The sequence below is a fragment of the Heptranchias perlo genome, chromosome 5 (genome assembly GCF_035084215.1).
Source record: "Heptranchias perlo isolate sHepPer1 chromosome 5, sHepPer1.hap1, whole genome shotgun sequence".
NCBI classification, from domain to species: Eukaryota; Metazoa; Chordata; class Chondrichthyes; order Hexanchiformes; family Hexanchidae; genus Heptranchias; species Heptranchias perlo.
The window spans coordinates 21906536-21925021 of record NC_090329.1 but is presented as its reverse complement, the minus strand read 5'-3'; the positions used below and the strand labels follow the sequence as shown (position 1 = coordinate 21925021).

The 18486-nt window shown below is 47.8% G+C and overlaps 2 protein-coding genes across 2 annotated transcripts; one reads left to right on the top strand and one right to left on the bottom strand.

Annotated features, from left to right (window-relative positions):
* Nucleotides 1-876: 876 nt before the first annotated feature.
* Nucleotides 877-11306, bottom strand: sprtn (SprT-like N-terminal domain). The gene is made up of 5 exons (XM_067984094.1): nt 11002-11306; nt 10220-10319; nt 5276-5404; nt 3674-3941; nt 877-1973 (listed from the first exon to the last, which is right to left on the bottom strand). Exons 1-5 carry the CDS (start codon nt 11253-11255, stop codon nt 1237-1239), a joined length of 1488 nt encoding a protein of 495 aa, XP_067840195.1. The 5' UTR covers nt 11256-11306; the 3' UTR covers nt 877-1236.
* Nucleotides 11307-11367: 61 nt separating this feature from the next.
* exoc8 (exocyst complex component 8) lies at nt 11368-13937 on the top strand. The gene has a single exon (XM_067984091.1). It carries the CDS (start codon nt 11531-11533, stop codon nt 13658-13660), a length of 2130 nt encoding a protein of 709 aa, XP_067840192.1. The 5' UTR covers nt 11368-11530; the 3' UTR covers nt 13661-13937.
* Nucleotides 13938-18486: the final 4549 nt, after the last annotated feature.

The window sequence follows — 18486 nt, the reverse complement described above, 5'->3', positions numbered from 1 at the left end:
TCTATGACAAAATTAAATGCAAGCAATTTAGGACAGAGCAGGAGAAGCTTTTTTTAAAAAACACAGCACGTTGTGGATTGAAGCAGAGACCATGTCAACATTTAATAGGTTAGATATGTGGTTGAATGGAAGGGGGAATAAAGAGATAGAGGAACAGGGATTGGTACACTACTCAAATGGAGGATAAACAACGGACTGTTTCATGTTTGAATTTCTATGTCGATACAAGGTATTATAAATTCAGAGATTAGCCCCCAACTTCCTTTTCAGATCACAAGGTACTCACAAGCTGGATGTAAAACACTCATTTTTAAAGATACCGGGCTTCTTTGGGTATTTTCTAAGAGCTGTGCAAGATTACATGGAGACACAACTTGTGAAGAGATGCACTCGGGGGAATCCTGCACTACCTGCCTGGTCCTCCTTGTCTGGCAGTCACTCATTCCCTCTCTGCCTGCACACTTAAGCTGCGGGTTGACCACCTAAAATGTGCTAACCACATAGCTCTCAGCCTCATGGATACGTTGCTCAAGCTCCTCCAGCTGACAACACTTACTGCACATATGGCCATCCAGAGAAGCATCCTGGACTTCCCACGTGGTACAGGATGTGTATTCAAAGGGACTGAGGTGCCCTGCTATGTCTCTATTTATCTGACTACTAACTAAACTTACCTTTATTAATCATAAACATCTCAATTAGATCATCCCTTCAATCTCCTATACTCAAGGGAATGTAAGCCAAGTTTATGCAAGCTGTCCTCTTAATTTAACCCACTCAGCCCCAGTATCATTCTGAATATAAAAATTTAGAAGTTGCAAAATGGAAGACAACTGATTAACATGGAATCAGGTCACAGTAATCTTTATTAGTAAGGTACATAATTCAAGTCATCATTTTAGAGTTAAAAAGGTTGTAAAAAATGCATTGAAAATGAACATTGTAATCGACAGTGAAAAGTAAAGAAAGCAGCAAAGTTAACATTTAATATGAATAAAATGTACAGATAAAATTGCAATAGCAACTGGTAACATCTTTTTGTAAACATTTCCAAAGGAATAAATAAATATTTTTTTGGGAAGTCTCACTGAGACAAACAACTAGGATCAAATTAAATCTGCAGAATATTTTGGGTGTTAAACCCCCAAATTTTAACCCACTCCATATCCTAGAGATTTTCACTGACCCTGAAATATAACTCCCACAATCTACAACTTCACATACAAATGACATGTGTCACTGAAGGCAGGAATCCAGGTGTTGGTTAATGTCAGATGCCAAGACGACAAAGTGACAGATGGGGCAGTTAACGGATGCACTGCTGTCGCCAGTACCAGTGTCGCCCATCTCCGATGGCCTTGCGCCCTCACCTTTCCTGCTCTGCCAATTCCCGGAGTCGGCTTCGATAGACACGCTTGCTCCAGTGGACCATTCCGCCCGTCTGTCTTGTGCTGATTTTCCAAATGCACGCAGGATCGACCCTCCGGGGAAGGGCGGCTCAATCCGAACCTTTTTTTTTACGCTCCTGCCGGTGACAGAGCTGCGTGGTTCGGAGACGGGCCTTTTCTGACTACTTTTAAGCACTTTTCCCGTCGCAGTGTTTGTCAGTTCAGCCCTGCCGATTTTAACAGGCGACCCATTAACGTTGACAAAAGCCTTGGCATTGCAGACAGATTTTTTAGCCACCTTTGAGTTGGCGTGGTCGCCGGGACGTTTCAGCAGCCACCCCGAAAGAGCAGAGGGCGTGTGACCAGTGCCCAGTGGGACAGGATCGGCTGAATTCACAGTCGGGCAAGAAGCCAGTTCATGACCCTGGGGAACATTCTGGAAGGGCGGGCTAAGCAATTTGCTGCTCTCTGGAATCCTCCCTATAGGCACCTGTTGAGAGGGCAAGTCAGTGCTCATTCCTCCGAGGACACGTCCTTTTCCGCTGAACGGAATGACCGAACGAATATCCACACCCAGAGACCCATCTAAACAACAGAATGGAACAAAGATGAACAGCAATTACTGGCTTTGGACGATTACACATTGGCTTTAGAAAAGATCTTACACATGATCATTCTGATCACTGACCAACTCTGGACTGCAAACAAAAATACAATGCGACTAGTTTGAGTACCGTGTAAATTATACTTCTCTCAATGTGCATCAGGGTCTTAATGCAGGAATTTATTAATTCTCAGCATGTGGGCGTCACTGGCAAGGCCAGCATTTATTACCCATCCCTAGTTGTCCCTTGAGAAGGTGATGGTATTTCCACGGTAGTATAGAGGTTATGTTATCGGACCAGTAATCCAGAGGCCTGGACTAATAATCTAGAGAATGTGTGTTCAAATCCCACCATTGAGAATTTGAATTCAGTTTTTTTTTTAAAAACTAGAAATAAAAAGCTATCAGCAAGAGTGACGACGAAGCTGTTGGATTGTCTTAAAAGCCGAACTGGTTCGCTCATGTCCTTTAGGAAAGGAAACCTGCTGTCCTTACCCAGTCTGGTCTATGTGACTCCAGTCTCACACCAACCTGGTTGACTCTTGACTGCCCTTTGAAGTGGCCTAGCCATTGAGAAAGGCAACATCGATAGGCAAGTCTGCATTCCTTATAATCTTTTAATATGTGGGAAACAGTGTGTCATAGGGCAAATAGTGCCCTGTTTTACTGTAATTATGCTACCAGATAGTAGGCGAGATTCCACCACTTCTCATCCTTTCACAAGATATCAGACAAACCAGGCAAATTTTTAGCAGGCTAAACAATGTTGAGAAAGAAGCAAGCGGTCTGGGTGAGCTATTGAACAGTGTTTGCAGTTGGTTCAAAAGGAGTCAAACCAGTCAGGCAAATCCCTTTGAATTCTTCTTAAGGACTTCTCAGAAATGAGCATTCTTGTTCCTCAACAAAAAAAGTCTCCGAACAAACCAGACTATGCCAAGCTCCAGCGAAATATTTTGGCCTCAAATTCCATAAACCTAAACTCAGATCAACTCCTATGCACCACATCAAGACAGAAGGAGACGAGTTGTAGTCAGCAATTCCCTTTCTGTTAATTCCCAGTGACTTGTCTCGATGAGATTATAGGCTGAATACACCATTTATAAACCAACCCAACAAGGTAACAGGGTCGTTTGGCAAATTCAACTGTTGGGCATCTCGTATTGAAAGTTAAACTTTCAGGTGTATCAACTCTGAACTAGTCAAAACTGTTCTTTTCAAAAGAGGGGCACTGGGCAGACATTTAATGGAGGTGTAGCCTGAGCCTAGTTCTGTATTTCAAACGATGAAAACAAGAAACCAGAGGCAAAACTTCTATTTTTATCACAATAGCCATTACAAAATAATCATTCCCCCTCAATCTCAAAATTAAACAAGCACACGGTTGTGTAATATTGGGCACTATTACTTTGAGGGTATCAAATCATGACTCCCCCCCGCAACAGACAATACAAATTTTGTTGGACATCAGGAACTGCAATGCTCGATTTTGATTTAAGAAATGTAGAACCCACCGTGTGAAACTAGACATTTTTATTTTAGAAAGGATAGCCATACTTTGGTACGTGTGAACAATATAGATGGCAACCATGGAGATTTAAGTCAATCAGTAATGTGTATGGTAACCAAATTAATACTTGGCATCTATGCTGAGTTAGCGGATATACAATCAGACAGGCAGTACCTCTGTCCTTCAGTGGTTTGGACTGCTTCCCTGGAGTTTCTCCCCGTTTCCCTTTCTTCACCTTGTAATTTTCGGGCTCTTTGACTTTGGTATACGTCCCTCCGCAGGTTCGCTGATGCTCAGCCCACCAGGGGTCTCGAGCTGAAGGTGCTCTGTTCATCGCCCGTTTAACGTATCCAAAATACGGCCGCCTGTTCTGACAGGGCCCATCACAGCGCCACCAGTGCTGCCGGTATTCATCCACCTCGTTATGGAACTCGTGGTAAATCTGAAACAGGCGCCCTTTTTTTTATACAAATCGCACAAACGTCGCACTAACTGTTGTGATACAAGAAACCAATCTGAAGCTGGAAATACCACTCTGCAGCATATATTCCAGTTGATGTGTGGTTTTCACTCTTTACACCTTCTCACTGGCCATTTCAAAATGAATAAAGATAACAACTTATCATGTAACTAGCAAAATATTCCAAGGTTGTCACAAATCGATTTAACCTTACTTAAATTCAACATACACTCTACGTTTAAACTAACCAAACCCTCGCACACACAGCAGGGCTACAGACTGCGTCAAACTAAACTATAAACTACAGATAAATCAACATTATAACCTCATTTAAATAAAACTATGCCCATTCTCTCAGCATTTAACAGTATGCACCAACCACCAGTTATAATTTTAACTCAAGTATTTATACAGTCAGCAAAATGTGCAACAACTTGCTTTTATACAGCGTCTTTAACGTAGTAAAACATCCCAATGTGCTTTGCAGGAATGTAATCGGACAAAATTTGACACTGAGCCACATGAGATATTAGGACAGGTGACCAAAAGCATGGTCAAAGAGGTAGGTTTTAAGAAGAGGTAGAGACACAGAGGTTTAGGGAGGGAACTCCAGAGCTTAGGAGTTAGGCAGCTGAAAGCATGGCCGCCAATGATGAGGCGATGAAAATCGGGGATGCCCAAGAAGCCAGAATTGGAGGAGCGCAGAGATCTCGAAGGGTTGTAGGGCTGGAGGAGGTTACAGAGATGGGGGTGGGGGGCGAGGCCTTGGAGGGATTTGAAATCCACAGCTGACACTGTCGGCTAAAAAAAAACAGGACGTTGGGCTGGAATACTTGACATTTATGAGCTGGTTTTGTTGTACAGACACTCCTTTTACCACATGGGGACTGAATTCCTAGCTGCACACTACCTGCCGCGTACAACCACAAGAACTGACAAAGGCACATTGGGCACATCCTAGGAATTATGTCTCGGTACCTGCACATAAAAGTCCTTAAGTGACCCTGCAGTTTCAGGGGTCAATCCCCCACACACGTGTTAATTGCGTCCATGTGATTTATGTCAATTATTGTGAATTGTATTCAGGTGGTGCGTAACAATTGGGAACTTGCTTGTATTCATTTATAAAAAGAGAGCTGATCTGGGGTGTGGTGTGGGTATAATGCGGAGCTCTGTGAATAAAGGCTTGGAAGCAACTGAAGATTAGGCTCTAGTATTCGATCCTTCACCACCTGGCTATCCGATTTAGAACAACACGGACCCTACAGTTACAGAGGTCAATACCCCACACGCGGACCCTGTCTCTGGGTACTTACAGTCACTTTGGCTCCAGTCACCCTGTTGATCCTGCTCATGTGTTTGCAGAACTCAGGCCCATGAGACTCGTGGTCTTTGTCATTGTTTGTGACGAAAAGCAAGGCGTGGATCATTTCATGTAATAGCGTCTATTGAGAAAGCAAAAAATTGTTTGATATTGCACTATTTTGAATTTTCACAAAGCACAATTCTTATTTTTTTATAAGCTCTCCGGAAATTTGAACTTTCACATTACAGATGTGCAACTGGTTAAGTATGAAGCTGGAGAGAAACTGATATTGATAGGCTGTTCTGGGGTGATGTCAGGAAGCACTTCTTCACACAAAGGGGAGTGGAAATCTGGAACTCTCTTCCCCCAAAAGCTGTTGAGGCTGGGGGTCAACTGAAAATTTCGAAACTGAGATTGATAGATTTTTGTTAGGCAAGGGTATTAAGGGTTACGGAACTAAGGCTAATGGAGTTAAGATACGGATCAGCCATGACCTAACTGAATGGCTGAACAGACTCGAGGGTTTGAATGGCCGACTCCTGTTCCAATGTTGCACGTTGAAACTGGCATTTGTGAACAGCGATTTCCACAGCTTTGGTCTTTTTAATAGTCAGAACAATTCTTGTAAATGAAAGATTGCATAAATATGAAACATTACGATAAAAGCAACCCACCTCATCCAGTTAAGAAAAATAAGCTGGTTTCGTTGTACAGACACTCCCTTTACCACATGGGGACTGAATTCCTAGCTGCACACTGCCTGCCGCGTACAACCACAGGAACTGATCTGATGATTTAAGAAAATCCCCAAAATGCCTACTTTTATTTTAAAAGTCTAAGGGGGGGTTCAAAGGGGAATTTTCCAGATTTATTCTCGAACTGACCTGGGTTTTAAAATCTGCTTTTTTGCCTCTCCCGGGAGATTACTATGTAGATAAATATTTACTGTATTGGGAAAACCAAGGATGTGTTGGGTGGGGAATGCCTGTATTGTGATGCACAAGATGTCACAATTGTGTGGGACAGGCTAGATGGATCAGTGGGTCTTTTCCTGTCCGTCATTTTCCTCATGTTCGTATTTTAAAATTGGCTTTCTAGCTTAATCCGCTAGTCGCTGGATTATAATATGTGACTCAAAAGTAATGACCAATGCATTTCCAGTTTTAAACAATGGTTAATCTGCCATCATCCTCTTCACTGGTTCCTTTGTGTGCACCAAACAAATATACACAAGATAGTCAATGGAATATGCCACGGTTTGGGGTTTTATGCCAGATATTTTTGTGGGTTCACATCTCCAGTCAGTCCAGTTAACTGGTCCTGTGGCTCCAATTATCTGGAGCGCACCCATCTGTCTAGATAAACACCCTCCAAGTTAGACATCCTTACACCCGAGAATCCTGTGAGAAATGTAACATCAGGAGTTAAGCTACAGATCAGTCATGATCTATTTGAATGACTGAACAGGCTCGAGCTTTTTTTTTATTCGTTCACGGGATGTGGGCGTCGCTGGCAAGGCCGGCATTTATTGCCCATCCCTAATTGCCCTTGAGAAGGTGGTGGTGAGCCGCCTTCTTGAACCGCTGCAGTGAACCGCTGTGGTGACGGTTCTCCCACAGTGCTGTTAGGAAGGGAGTTCCAGGATTTTGACCCAGCGACAATGAAGGAACGGCGATATATTTCCAAGTCGGGATGGTGTGTGACTTGGGAGGGGAATGTGCAGGTGGTGTTGGTCCCATGCGCCTGCTGCCCTTGTCCTTCTAGGTGGTAGAGGTCGCGGGTTTGGGAGGTGCTGTCGAAGAAGCCTTGGCGAGTTGCTGCAGTGCATCCTGTGGATGGTGCACAGTGCGCCGGTGGTGAAGGGAGTGAATGTTTAGGGTGGTGGATGGGGTGCCAATCAAGTGGGCTGCTTTATCTTGGATGGTGTCGAGCTTCTTGAGTGTTGTTGGAGCTGCACTCATCCAGGCAAGTGGAGAGTATTCCATCACACTCCTGACTTGTGCCTTGCAGATGGTGGAAAGGCTTTGGGGAGTCAGGAGGTGAGTCACTCGCCGCAGAATACCCAGCCTCTGACCTGCTCTCGTAGCCACAGTATTGAAATGGCTGGTCCAGTTAAGTTTCTGGTCAATGGTGACCCCCAGGATGTTGATGGTGGGGGATTCGGCGATGGTAATGCCGTTGAATGTCAAGGGGAGGTGGTTAGACTCTCTCTTGTTGGAGATGGTCATTGCCTGGCACTTATCTGGCGCGAATGTTACTTGCCACTTATCAGCCCAAGCCTGGATGTGGTCCAGGTCTTGCTGCATGCGGGCTCGGACTGCTTCATTATCTGAGGGGTTGCGAATGGAACTGAACACTGTGCAGTCATCAGCGAACATCCCCATTTCTGACCTTATGATGGAGGGAAGGTCATTGATGAAGCAGCTGAAGATGGTTGGGCCTAGGACACTGCCCTGAGGAACTCCTGCAGCAATGCCCTGGGGCTGAGATGATTGGCCTCCAACAACCACTACCATCTTCCTTTGTGCTAGGTATGACTCCAGCCACTGGAGAGTTTTCCCCCTGATTCCCATTGACTTCAATTTTACTAGGGCTCCTTGGTGCCACACTCGGTCAAATGCTGCCTTGATGTCAAGGGCAGTCACTCTCACCTCACCTCTGGAATTCAGCTCTTTTGTCCATGTTTGGACCAAGGCTGTAATGAGGTCTGGAGCCGAGTGGTCCTGGCGGAACCCAAACTGAGCATCGGTGAGCAGGTTATTGGTGAGTAAGTGCCGCTTGAAAGCACTGTCGACGACACCTTCCATCACTTTGCTGATGATTGAGAGTAGACTGATGGGGCGGTAATTGGCCGGATTGGATTTGTCCTGCTTTTTGTGGACAGGACATACCTGGGCAATTTTCCACATTGTCGGGTGGATGCCAGTGTTGTAGCTGTGCTGGAACAGCTTGGCTAGAGGCGCAGCTAGTTCTGGAGCACAAGTCTTCAGCACTACAGCTGGGATGTTGTCGGGGCCCATAGCCTCTGCTGTATCCAGTGCACTCAGCCGTTTCTTGATATCACGTGGAGTGAATCGAATTGGCCGAAGACTGGCTTCCGTGATGGTGGGGATATCGGGAGGAGGCTGAGATGGATTATCCACTCGGCACTTCTGGCTGAAGATGGTTGCAAACGCTTCAGCCTTGTCTTTTGCACTCACGTGCTGGACTCCGCCATCATTGAGAATGGGGATGTTTGCAGAGCCTCCTCCTCCCGTTAGTTGTTTAATTGTCCACCACCATTCACGACTGGATGTGGCAGGACTGCAGAGCTTTGATCTGATCCGTTGGTTGTGGAATCGCTTAGCTCTGTCTATAGCATGTTGCTTCCGCTGTTTAGCATGCATGTAGTCCTGAGTTGTAGCTTCACCAGGTTGGCACCTCATTTTTAGGTACGCCTGGTGCTGCTCCTGGCATGCTCTTCTACACTCCTCATTGAACCAGGGTTGATCCCCTGGCTTGTTGGTAATGGTAGAGTGAGGAATATGCCAGGCCATGAGGTTACAGATTGTGCTGGAATACAATTCTGCTGCTGCTGATGGCCCACAGCGCCTCATGGATGCCCAGTTTTGAGCTGCTAGATCTGTTCTGAATCTATCCCATTTAGCACGGTGGGAGTGCCACACAACACGTTGGATGGTGTCCTCAGTGCGAAGACGGGATTTCATCTCCACGAGGACTGTGCGGTGGTCACTCCTACCATTACTGTCATGGACAGATGCATTTGCGACAGGTAGATTGGTGAGGACGAGGTCAAGTAAGTTTTTCCCTCGTGTTGGTTCGCTCACCACCTGCCGCAGGCCCAGTCTAGCAGCTATGTCCTTCAGGACTCGGCCAGCTCGGTCAGTAGTGGTGCTACCGAGCCACTCTTGGTGATGGACATTGAAGTCCCCCACCCAGAGTACATTTTGTGCCCTTGCTACCCTCAGTGCTTCCTCCAAGTGGTGTTCAACATGGAGGAGGACTGATTCATCAGCTGAGGGAGGACGGTAGGTGGTAATCAGCAGGAGGTTTCCTTGCCCATGTTTGACCTGATGCCATGAGATTTCATGGGGTCCAGAGTCAATGTTGAGGACTCCCAGGGCCACTCCCTCCTGACTGTATATCACTGTACCGCCACCTCTGGTGGGTCTGTCCTGCCGGTGGGACAGGACATACCCAGGGATGGTGATGGAAGAGTCTGGGACGTTGGCTGAAAGATATGATTCTGTGAGTATGGCTATGTCAGGCTGTTGCTTGACTAGTCTGTGGGACAGCTCTCCCAATTTTGGCACAAGTCCCCAGATGTTAGTGAGGAGGACCTTGCAGGGTCGACTGGGCTTGGTGTTTTGCCGTTGTCGTGTCCGGTGCCCAGTGGTCCGATGCCGGGTGGTCCGTCCGGTTTTATTCTTATTATAACTTTTCGTAGCGAGATTTTACAACTGAGTGGCTTGCTCGGCCATTTCAGAGGGCAATTAAGAATCAACCACATTGCTGTGGGTCTGGAGTCACATATAGGCCAGACCGGGTAAGGGCGGCAGGCTTCCTTCCCTAAAGGACATTAGTGAACCAGATGGGTGGCCATCATTACTGATACTAGTATTTTAATTCCAGATTTTTATTTAATTAATTGAATTTAAATTCGCCAGCTGCCGTGGCGGGATTTGAACTCATGACTCTGGATTTTAGTCCAGGCCTCTGGATTACTAGCCCAGTAACATAACCACTATGCTACCGTACCCGGCCTACTCCTGTTCCTACCCACAAATCGCAGCAGCTACCCAATCCCATTTACTGCCAGATGGGAGACTTTTGCATCGCATCAGTCTGTGCTGGATTTGAACTCAAGGTCCATGAGCTCCAGAACCTGCACCACCAGGTCTCCCGTAGGAAAGAAACACTAGAAAACTTGGGGCTGACGCCATCTAGCACATACCTCAACCAAGTCTCGTCTGGGTCGCAGTTTTAACAGAGGTTCACTGATGCGTATCGAGCATAGACCTCCTCTCCCCTCATAGCAGCACACCCCTGCACACCTGCAACAAATCCATATTGGGCCAGCGCCAATTAATTCAGCATTGGAGGCAACAGGCAGTACGAAACAGCCACAGTAAACAAAAAATGGATTTAAAACATGGCTATTGCAAAAAATTACACCAGAGAGCCAACCAACAAACTAATAATGTTTGCTATAAGCCTCAACACAAAAGAAGACATGTTGGTAAAAAGGAAAGAATTAAGGTCCCCTACGTCAACCAAAACTGAATATTTTTATCAAGCACTACTCATAGTTAAAACGCTTCATGGAACATCTTGGCTCATTCAGTAATACTCTCACCTCGAATCAAAAAGTTGGGGGTATATTACAGACTTGAGGGTATATACAGTGCAGTACTGAGGAAGTGCAGCATTGTCTGTGGTGCAGTCTCTTGGAATAGACATTAAACTGAGGCCCTGTACTGATCAAAATTGGCGAGGGGGGGGTGTGGAGAAAGAGAGAGGGAGAGGGGGGGAGAGAGGGAGAGGGGGGGGATAAAGGCGAGAGGGGGAGGGTGGGGAGTAAGGGAGGAGGAATCTCCGTCACCCACAGAGATATTTATGAAAGTTTCAAAATCCTTAGCCGACCACTAAACCCCTCCCCCCTCTTATACTTCTGGGGAGTTTCAAAGTCTCCATTAAACACCGGGCTGCGACCCTGACACCATCCCCACTACTCACAGCGTCATGCGCGGGCTCCAGCGCACCTCCACCCCGGCCAGCCGACCCCAGAAGTACATGTCGTTGAACTGCAGGAAGAGGGCGCGTAGGTCGGGGTTGGGGTCGATCAGCTCCCACGACTCGTCCACCACGGAAAGCGGCATCGCCGGGTGGTCAGCCGGCCTTGGACACTCCAGGGCGAGGGCGCCAGCGGCGTCGACTTCGCTCTCCCAGGCCGCCTGCAGCTGCATCGCCAGCAACAGATCACCCTCCATTCTCGGTCTCCTCACTCCAACTGCAAACAGACATGCGCGAACCGCGTCACGTGATGGAGGAAAAGGGGGCGGGGAAACTAATCTGACCAATGGGGAAGCCGCAGGAGAGGGCGGGAGTCGCGCGCCCAGTTGTCAGTGCGCGCGTAAGCGAACGGTTGGGCCCGGGATCGGGCGCGATGAGGTGAGGCCACGCCTTGTTATAACGACGGTTTAAAACTCGAGGGTCGCGGATCCGCTGCGGCCTACTATTATTATTTTTTTTAAAAGAAACTAGAATGGCAGCGGACGGGGCCTCCAAGCTCCGGCGCCAGCTGGAAGCCCCCCGCTTCGAGCCGGCCCTCTACGTCAAGCAGCTGTCGCAGCAGTCGGACGGTGACCGCGACCTGCAGGAGCACCGGCACAAGATTCAGAGCCTGGCCGACGAGACGGCGCAGAACCTGAAGAAGAACGTCTACAAGAACTACCGGCAGTTCATCGAGACGGCCCGGGAGATCTCCTACCTGGAGAGCGAGATGTACCAGCTGAGCCACATCCTCACCGAGCAGAAGGGCATCATGGACGGCCTCACTCAGATGCTGCTGGCGGCCGACAAGGAGCAGCAAGGCTCCCGCCACCTGCAGGCCGCGGCCGACCCGGACGCCGCCTTCCTCTCCCTCCTCCTGCCCCGGGAGGCCGAGGAGCACAAGCAGCGCACCCTCACCACCTTGCTGGAGAAGGTGGAGGGCTGCCAGGACATCCTGCAGCCCCCCGGCCGCTACCTGGTCTACAACGGCGACCTGCTCGAGTGCGACGCCGAGAGCGCGGCCCAGGTGCAGCGCGTGCACGCCTTCCTCATGAACGACTGCCTGCTGGTGGCCGCCTGGCTGCCCAGCCGGCGCGGCGCCGTGCGCTACCGCTACGACGCGCTCTACCGGCTCGACAGCTTCGCCGTGGTCAACGTCAAGGACAACGGGCCCATGCGCGACATGTTCAAGATCCTCATGTTCCCGGACACGCGGGTCTTCCAGGCCGAGAACGCCAAGGTCAAGAAGGAGTGGCTGGAGATCCTGGACCAGACCAAGAAGAACAAGGCCCTGACGGAGCGGCTGGAGGTGGAGAAGGAAGCGGCCGAGGCCCTGCTGCTGGTGGAGGAGGAGCAGCAGCACCAGCAGCAGCAGCAGCAGAGGCCCCTCTCGCCCAAGACCAACCCGTTCGACGAGGAGCCGGCCCTGGAGCTGGTGGACCTGAGCCTGGAGTGGATCCAAGAGCTGCCCGAGGACCTGGACGTCTGCATCGCCCAGCGGGACTTCGAAGGGGCCGTCGACCTGCTGGACAAGCTATCCGACTACCTGAGCGGGTCGGGTGGCCAGCCGGGGGTCCGGCAGCTGCGGGGCCGGGTGGAGCAGAGGGTCCGCCGGCTGACCGACGTGCTGGTGTACGAGCTGTCGCCCGGGCGCTCGCTGCGGGGCGGTCCACGGGCCACCCGGCGCGCTGTCTCTCAGCTTATCCGGCTGGGCCAGTCGACCAAGGCCTGCGAGCTCTTCCTGAAGAACCGGGCGGCCGCCGTGCAGACGGCCATCCGGCAGCTGCGCATCGAGGGCGCCACCTTGCTCTACATCCACAAGCTCTGCAACATCTTCTTCACTGGCCTGCTGGACACGGCCAAGGAGTTCGAGATGGACTTTGCGGGCAACAGCGGCTGCTACTCGGCCTTTGTGGTGTGGTCGCGCTCGGCCACCCGGCTCTTTGTGGACGCTTTCAGCAAGCAGGTGTTCGACAGCAAGGAAAGCCTGTCCACCACGGCCGAGTGCGTGGAGGTGGCCAAGGAGCACTGCAGCAAACTCAGCGAGATCGGCCTGGACCTTACTTTCACCCTCCAGGCCCTGCTGGTCAAGGACATCAAGGCCGCCCTCCACAGCTACAAGGGCATCATCATGGAGGCCACCAAACACCGCAACTCGGAGGAGATGTGGAGGAGGATGAATTTGATGACACCGGAAGCCTTGGCGAAGCTGAAGGAGGAGATGAAGGGCAGCGGCATCACCAATTTCGATCAGTACACTGGCGACGACTGCTGGGTCAACCTGAGCTACACCATCGTGGCCTTCACAAAGCAGCTGATGGCCTTCTTGGAGGAAGGGCTGAAGCTCTACTTCCCCGAGCTGCACATGGTCCTTTTGGAAAGCCTCCGGGAGATCATCCTGGTGGCCGTGCAGCACGTCGACTACAGCCTGCGCTGCGAGCAGGACCCAGAAAAGAAAGTCTTCATTCGCGAGAACGTTTCCTTCCTATACGAGACTGTACTCCCCGTAGTGGAGAGAAGGTTTGAGGAAGGAGTTGGAACACCTGCCAAACAGCTCCAGGATCTCCGCAATGGATCTCGGATCATTCGTGTCAACCCGGAAAGCACCAATTCGTTTGTGTAAACTGCTGAACCGTTTTGCGGATAAAACAATTTATTGCAGTCATTCCCTGCACAGCTACACTTGTTTTTTGATTAATCGCTTTAACACTAATGCTGCATAAACACCTGTTTATGTGGGACCTATCATGAACCTGCTGCCTTGCCTTATATACAGCATTAAGATTAATGTTCTCCATCAGATGCCAGCTATCATTTTCAATAGCATCTGCCCTGTACAGGATACTTTGTGTTTTTGTGTCTGGTTATATTCCACTAGTAAAAGCAATTTGTGGCAATAACTGTGTTTGCTTAAATCCAAACCTTTGTGCAAAAAAAAATTGAATAGGATATGGAACATGAAGGGGGATTCTTTGGTAGTGAATAGCACAATGATAAAGGAATCATCCGAAGACATAGGATCAGGTTCCACCTGTATACATCCTTGTGTTTAAATCCCTCCATGACCTCATCTCTCCCTATCTGTAACCTCCTCCAACCTTCCCAAGAGCTCTGCGTCCTTGTAACTCTGGCCTCTAGTGTGCCCCCCATTCCCTTCACCCCATTGGCTGCTGTGCTTTCAGCTGTCTAGACCCTACACTCTGGAATTCCCTCCCTAAACCTCTCCTCCTCCTCGTCGAAACCCATCCATTTGACCAAGCTTTTAGGCACCCCTCCTGATCTCGCAGCCTTAGGCTCGGCGTCCATTTTTGTCTGATTGCGCTTCTATGAAGTATTTTGGGATTTTTTTCTACGTTAAAGGTGCTATATAAATGCAAGATGTTTAGAGTGTGTTTACATTTCAACTGAAGGGTCTGTGCAAGGCCGTTCTATGGTAATGCTGCTGTCATTGCATTGCCAAAAATTCCCTATTTGTGCCCCATTATCCTCTGACCGATGCTATAGTGGGCGCATAAATGCTGCCTAAAATCCAGAGTCACAGCTTAATGGGACAAAGCGGAGAGACTCGCTGGAGGAGAGAGTCTGGTCGGACTTTCACCCTTTTTATTCATTCATGGGATGTGGGTCTCGCTGGCAAGGCCAGCATTTATTGCCCATCCGTAATTGTCCTTGAGAAGGTGGTGGTGAGCCGTCTTCTTGATTGTACAACTGTGTGGTTTGCTAGGCCGCTTCAGAGGGCAGTTAAAAATCAACCACATTGCTGTAGGTCTGGAGTCACACATAGGCCAGACTGGGTAAGTATGGTAGGTTTCCTTCCCTAAAGGACATTAGTGAACCAGATGGGCTTTTACGACAATCCGGTAGTTTCACGGTCACCATTACCTCGGTGGGCAAATTATTGGAATCAATTCTGAGGGACAGGATAAACTATCACTTAGAAAGGCACGGACTAATCAGGGACAGTCAGCACAGATTTGTTAAGGGGAGGTCATGTCTGACTAACTTGATTGAATTTTTCGAGGAGATGATGAGGATCGATGAGGGTAGCGCAATCGATGTAGTCTACATGGATTTTAGCAAGGCTTTTGACAAGGTCCCACATGGCAGATTGGTCAAAAAAGAAAAGGCCCATGGGATCCAAGGGATTATGGCAAATCGGATCCAAAATTGGCTCAGTGACAGGAAGCAAAGGGTAATGGTCAACGGGTGTTTTTGCAACTGGAAGGCTGTTTCCAGTGGGGTGCCACAGGACTTTGTACTAGGTCTTTTGCTTTTTGTGGTATACATTAACGATTTGGACTTAAACGTAGGGGGCATGATTAAGAAATTTGCGGATGACTCAAAGATAGGCCGTGTGACTGATAGTGAGGAGGAAAGCTGTAGACTGCAGGAAGATATCAATGGACTGGTCAGATGGGCAGAAAAGTGGCAAATGGAGTTCAATCCAGAGAAGTGTGAGGTAATGCATTTGGGGAGAGCAAACAAGGCAAGGGAATACACAGTAAATGGGAGGATACTAAGAGGTGTAGAGGAAGTGAGGGACCTCGGAATGCATGTCCACAGATCCCTGAAGGTAGCAGGTCGGGTAGATAAGGTGGTTAAGAATCATAGAAGTTTACAACATGGAAACAGGCCCTTCGGCCCAACATGTCCATGTCGCCCAGTTTATACCACTAAGCTAGTCCCAATTGCCTGCACTTGGCCCATATCCCTCTATACCCATGTAACTGTCCAAATGCTTTTTAAAAGACAAAATTGTACCCGCCTCTACTACTGCCTCTGGCAGCTCGTTCCAGACACTCACCACCCTTTGAGTGAAAAAATTGCCCCTCTGGACCCTTTTGTATCTCTCCCCTCTCACCTTAAATCTATGCCCCCTCGTTATAGACTCCCCTACCTTTGGGAAAAGATTTTGACTATCTACCTTATCTTAGCCCCTCATTATTTTATAGACTTCTATAAGATCACCCCTAAACCTCCTACTCTCCAGGGAAAAAAGTCTCAGTCTATCCAACCTCTCCCTATAAGTCAAACCATCAAGTCCCGGTAGCATCCTAGTAAATCTTTTCTGCACTCTTTCTAGTTTCATAATATTCTTTCTATAATAGGGTGACCAGAACTGTACACAGTATTCCAAGTGTGGCCTTACTAATGTCTTGTACAACTTCAACAAGACATCCCAACTCCTGTATTCAATGTTCTGACCAATGAAACCAAGCATGCTGAATGCCTTCTTCACCACCCTATCCACCTGTGACTCCACTTTCAAGGAGCTATGAACCTGTACTCCTAGATCTCTTTGTTCTACAACTCTCCTCAACGCCCTACCATTAACGGAGTAGGTCCTGGCCCGATTCAATCTACCAAAATGCATCACCTCACATTTATCTAAATTAAACTCCATCTGCCATTCATCGGCCCAATGGCCCAATTTATCAAGATCCCGTTGCAATCCTAGATAACCTTCTTCACTGTAGAAGGCATATGTAATGCTTTCCTCTATTAGCCGAGGCATAGAATATAAAAGCTGGAACTGTATAAAACGCTGGTTAGGCCACAGCTTGAGTACTGCGCACAGTTCTGGTCACCACGTTACAGGAAGGATGTAATTGCACTAGAGAGAGTGCAGAGGAGATTTACGAGGATGTTGCCAGGACTGGAGAATTTTAGCTATGATGACAGATTGGACAGGCTGGGGTTGTTTTCCTTGGAACTGAGGGGTGATTTGAGTACAAAATTATGAGGGTCCTAGATAGAGTGGATAGGAAGGACCTATTTCCCTTAGCGGAGGGGTCAATAACCAGGGGGCATAGATTTAAAGTGATTGGTAGAAGGATGAGAGTGGAAATGAGGAAATAAATTTTCACCCAGAGGGTGGTGGGGGTCTGGAACTCACTGCCTGAGAGGGTTGTAGAGGCAGAAACCCTCAACTCATTTTTAAAAAAAAATACCTGAAGAGCCGTGACCTGCAGGGCTACGGATCAAATGCGGGAAGTGGGAATTAGGCTGGGTGGCTCGTTTCTCAGCCGGCGCAGACACGATGGGCTGAATGGCCTCCTTCTGTGCCATAAATTTTCTATGATTCTATGATACTGATACTAGCTTTTTATTCCAGATTTTATTTAATTAATTGAATTTAAATTCCCCAGCTGCCGTGGCAGGATTTGAACTCATGTCTCCGGATTATTAGTCCAGGCCTCTGGATTACTAGTCCAGTAACATAACTACCTGGATTTACACTACACAAGCTTATCAGCGGTACAAAGTGCAAACTGTTTTGCACTGATGGTGAACCAGTAGTGCGAATGTAGCCTAACTCTGACTGACTGTTCACCTTTGCCAGATTGATCTACAGAAATGGTTGGGTTCCACTGAACTAAGTCCATGCATACAGCCGTTAAACGGTGTCTGACATACTTTTACCACTTACATAAAGGCCGTGAGGCTCACTTTTCTGTAATCAGAGTTCTGCTTTGGGGTTTTTATGTTTGGAGGAAAAAATGCTGGGAATATTGCACAGTTTATTGTGGATTGTTCAAAGACAGATGTAAATCAGGAGAATAATAATCAGAAGTTCGGTATAAATTGGAGGAAAAAAGCATTGTGCACAGTTGAGAAGTTGTGTGCAAACGATCAGTGTTTATCCTTGGTGTATTCTGTATATGTGAGTGTGTAAGAGACAAAGTATTGCACTGGTGCTGTTTAGCTGATCAGAATGACTTTTTTGAGATATCAGCAGCATTTGAAATTCAAATCCGGGGAAGATTTTGTTCAGAGAACAGTGGAACACCTTTCTTCTTAAATCCTGGGAGTGGGGGAAGTAAATCTTTTTCAGTAAAAGCTTAAGAAATGTAGAGTCCAAATTATATTTGCGTTTCATAGAATCGTAAAATGTTGCAGCACAGAAACAAGCCATTCAACCCTTTAAGTCTGCACATGTTTTCTCCACGTGAGCCACCTAGTCTAATCCCACAGTACTCACCATGCCCTTTGATATCCCTTTTTTTTTCAAGCAACTAAATCCCCTTTAAAAGAGTTTATGGACTCCATCTCAACAATTTGTGGCAGCGAATTCCAAGTTCTAACTATCCTCAGCGTAAAGTTTTTTTTTTCTAATCTCTTGTTTTAATTCTTCTGTTTATTTCTTTATATACCTAATCCCTTGGTGCTGGCAACTGGAAGTCAACTTGCAACCCATTGAATAAGCAGGTGCAGATTTCTGGATTCTTTACCAGATGTGATGACTTGACAGCTGAGCTCCTGCCTGGGTTTGTTTCGTTTGGATTGAACAGCTGTGGTGTGTAATGAAAGCTTTGTGCTTTCTTGGAGCTGTTGTATGTTCAGTAAGACCGCGATCTTACATTTACGAAAGGTATACAGTTGCAACCTAAATCCAGAGAGGGACCAATGGAATGAAGCGCCTCCCTATATCTCTCTCGCGCGCTCTCT

Coding starts and splice junctions, on each gene's coding strand:
- exoc8 (XM_067984091.1), top strand. CDS start 11,531: ATGGCAGCGGACGGGGCCTCCAAGCTCCGGCGCCAGCTGGAAGCCCCC.
- sprtn (XM_067984094.1), bottom strand. CDS start 11,255: ATGGAGGGTGATCTGTTGCTGGCGATGCAGCTGCAGGCGGCCTGGGAG. Junction 5,405..10,219: donor CCAGACGAGACTTGGTTGAG/GTATGTGCTAGA, acceptor CTTTCTCAATAG/ACGCTATTACATGAAATGAT. Junction 3,942..5,275: donor TGACTGGAGCCAAAGTGACT/GTAAGTACCCAG, acceptor CGCCTGTTTCAG/ATTTACCACGAGTTCCATAA.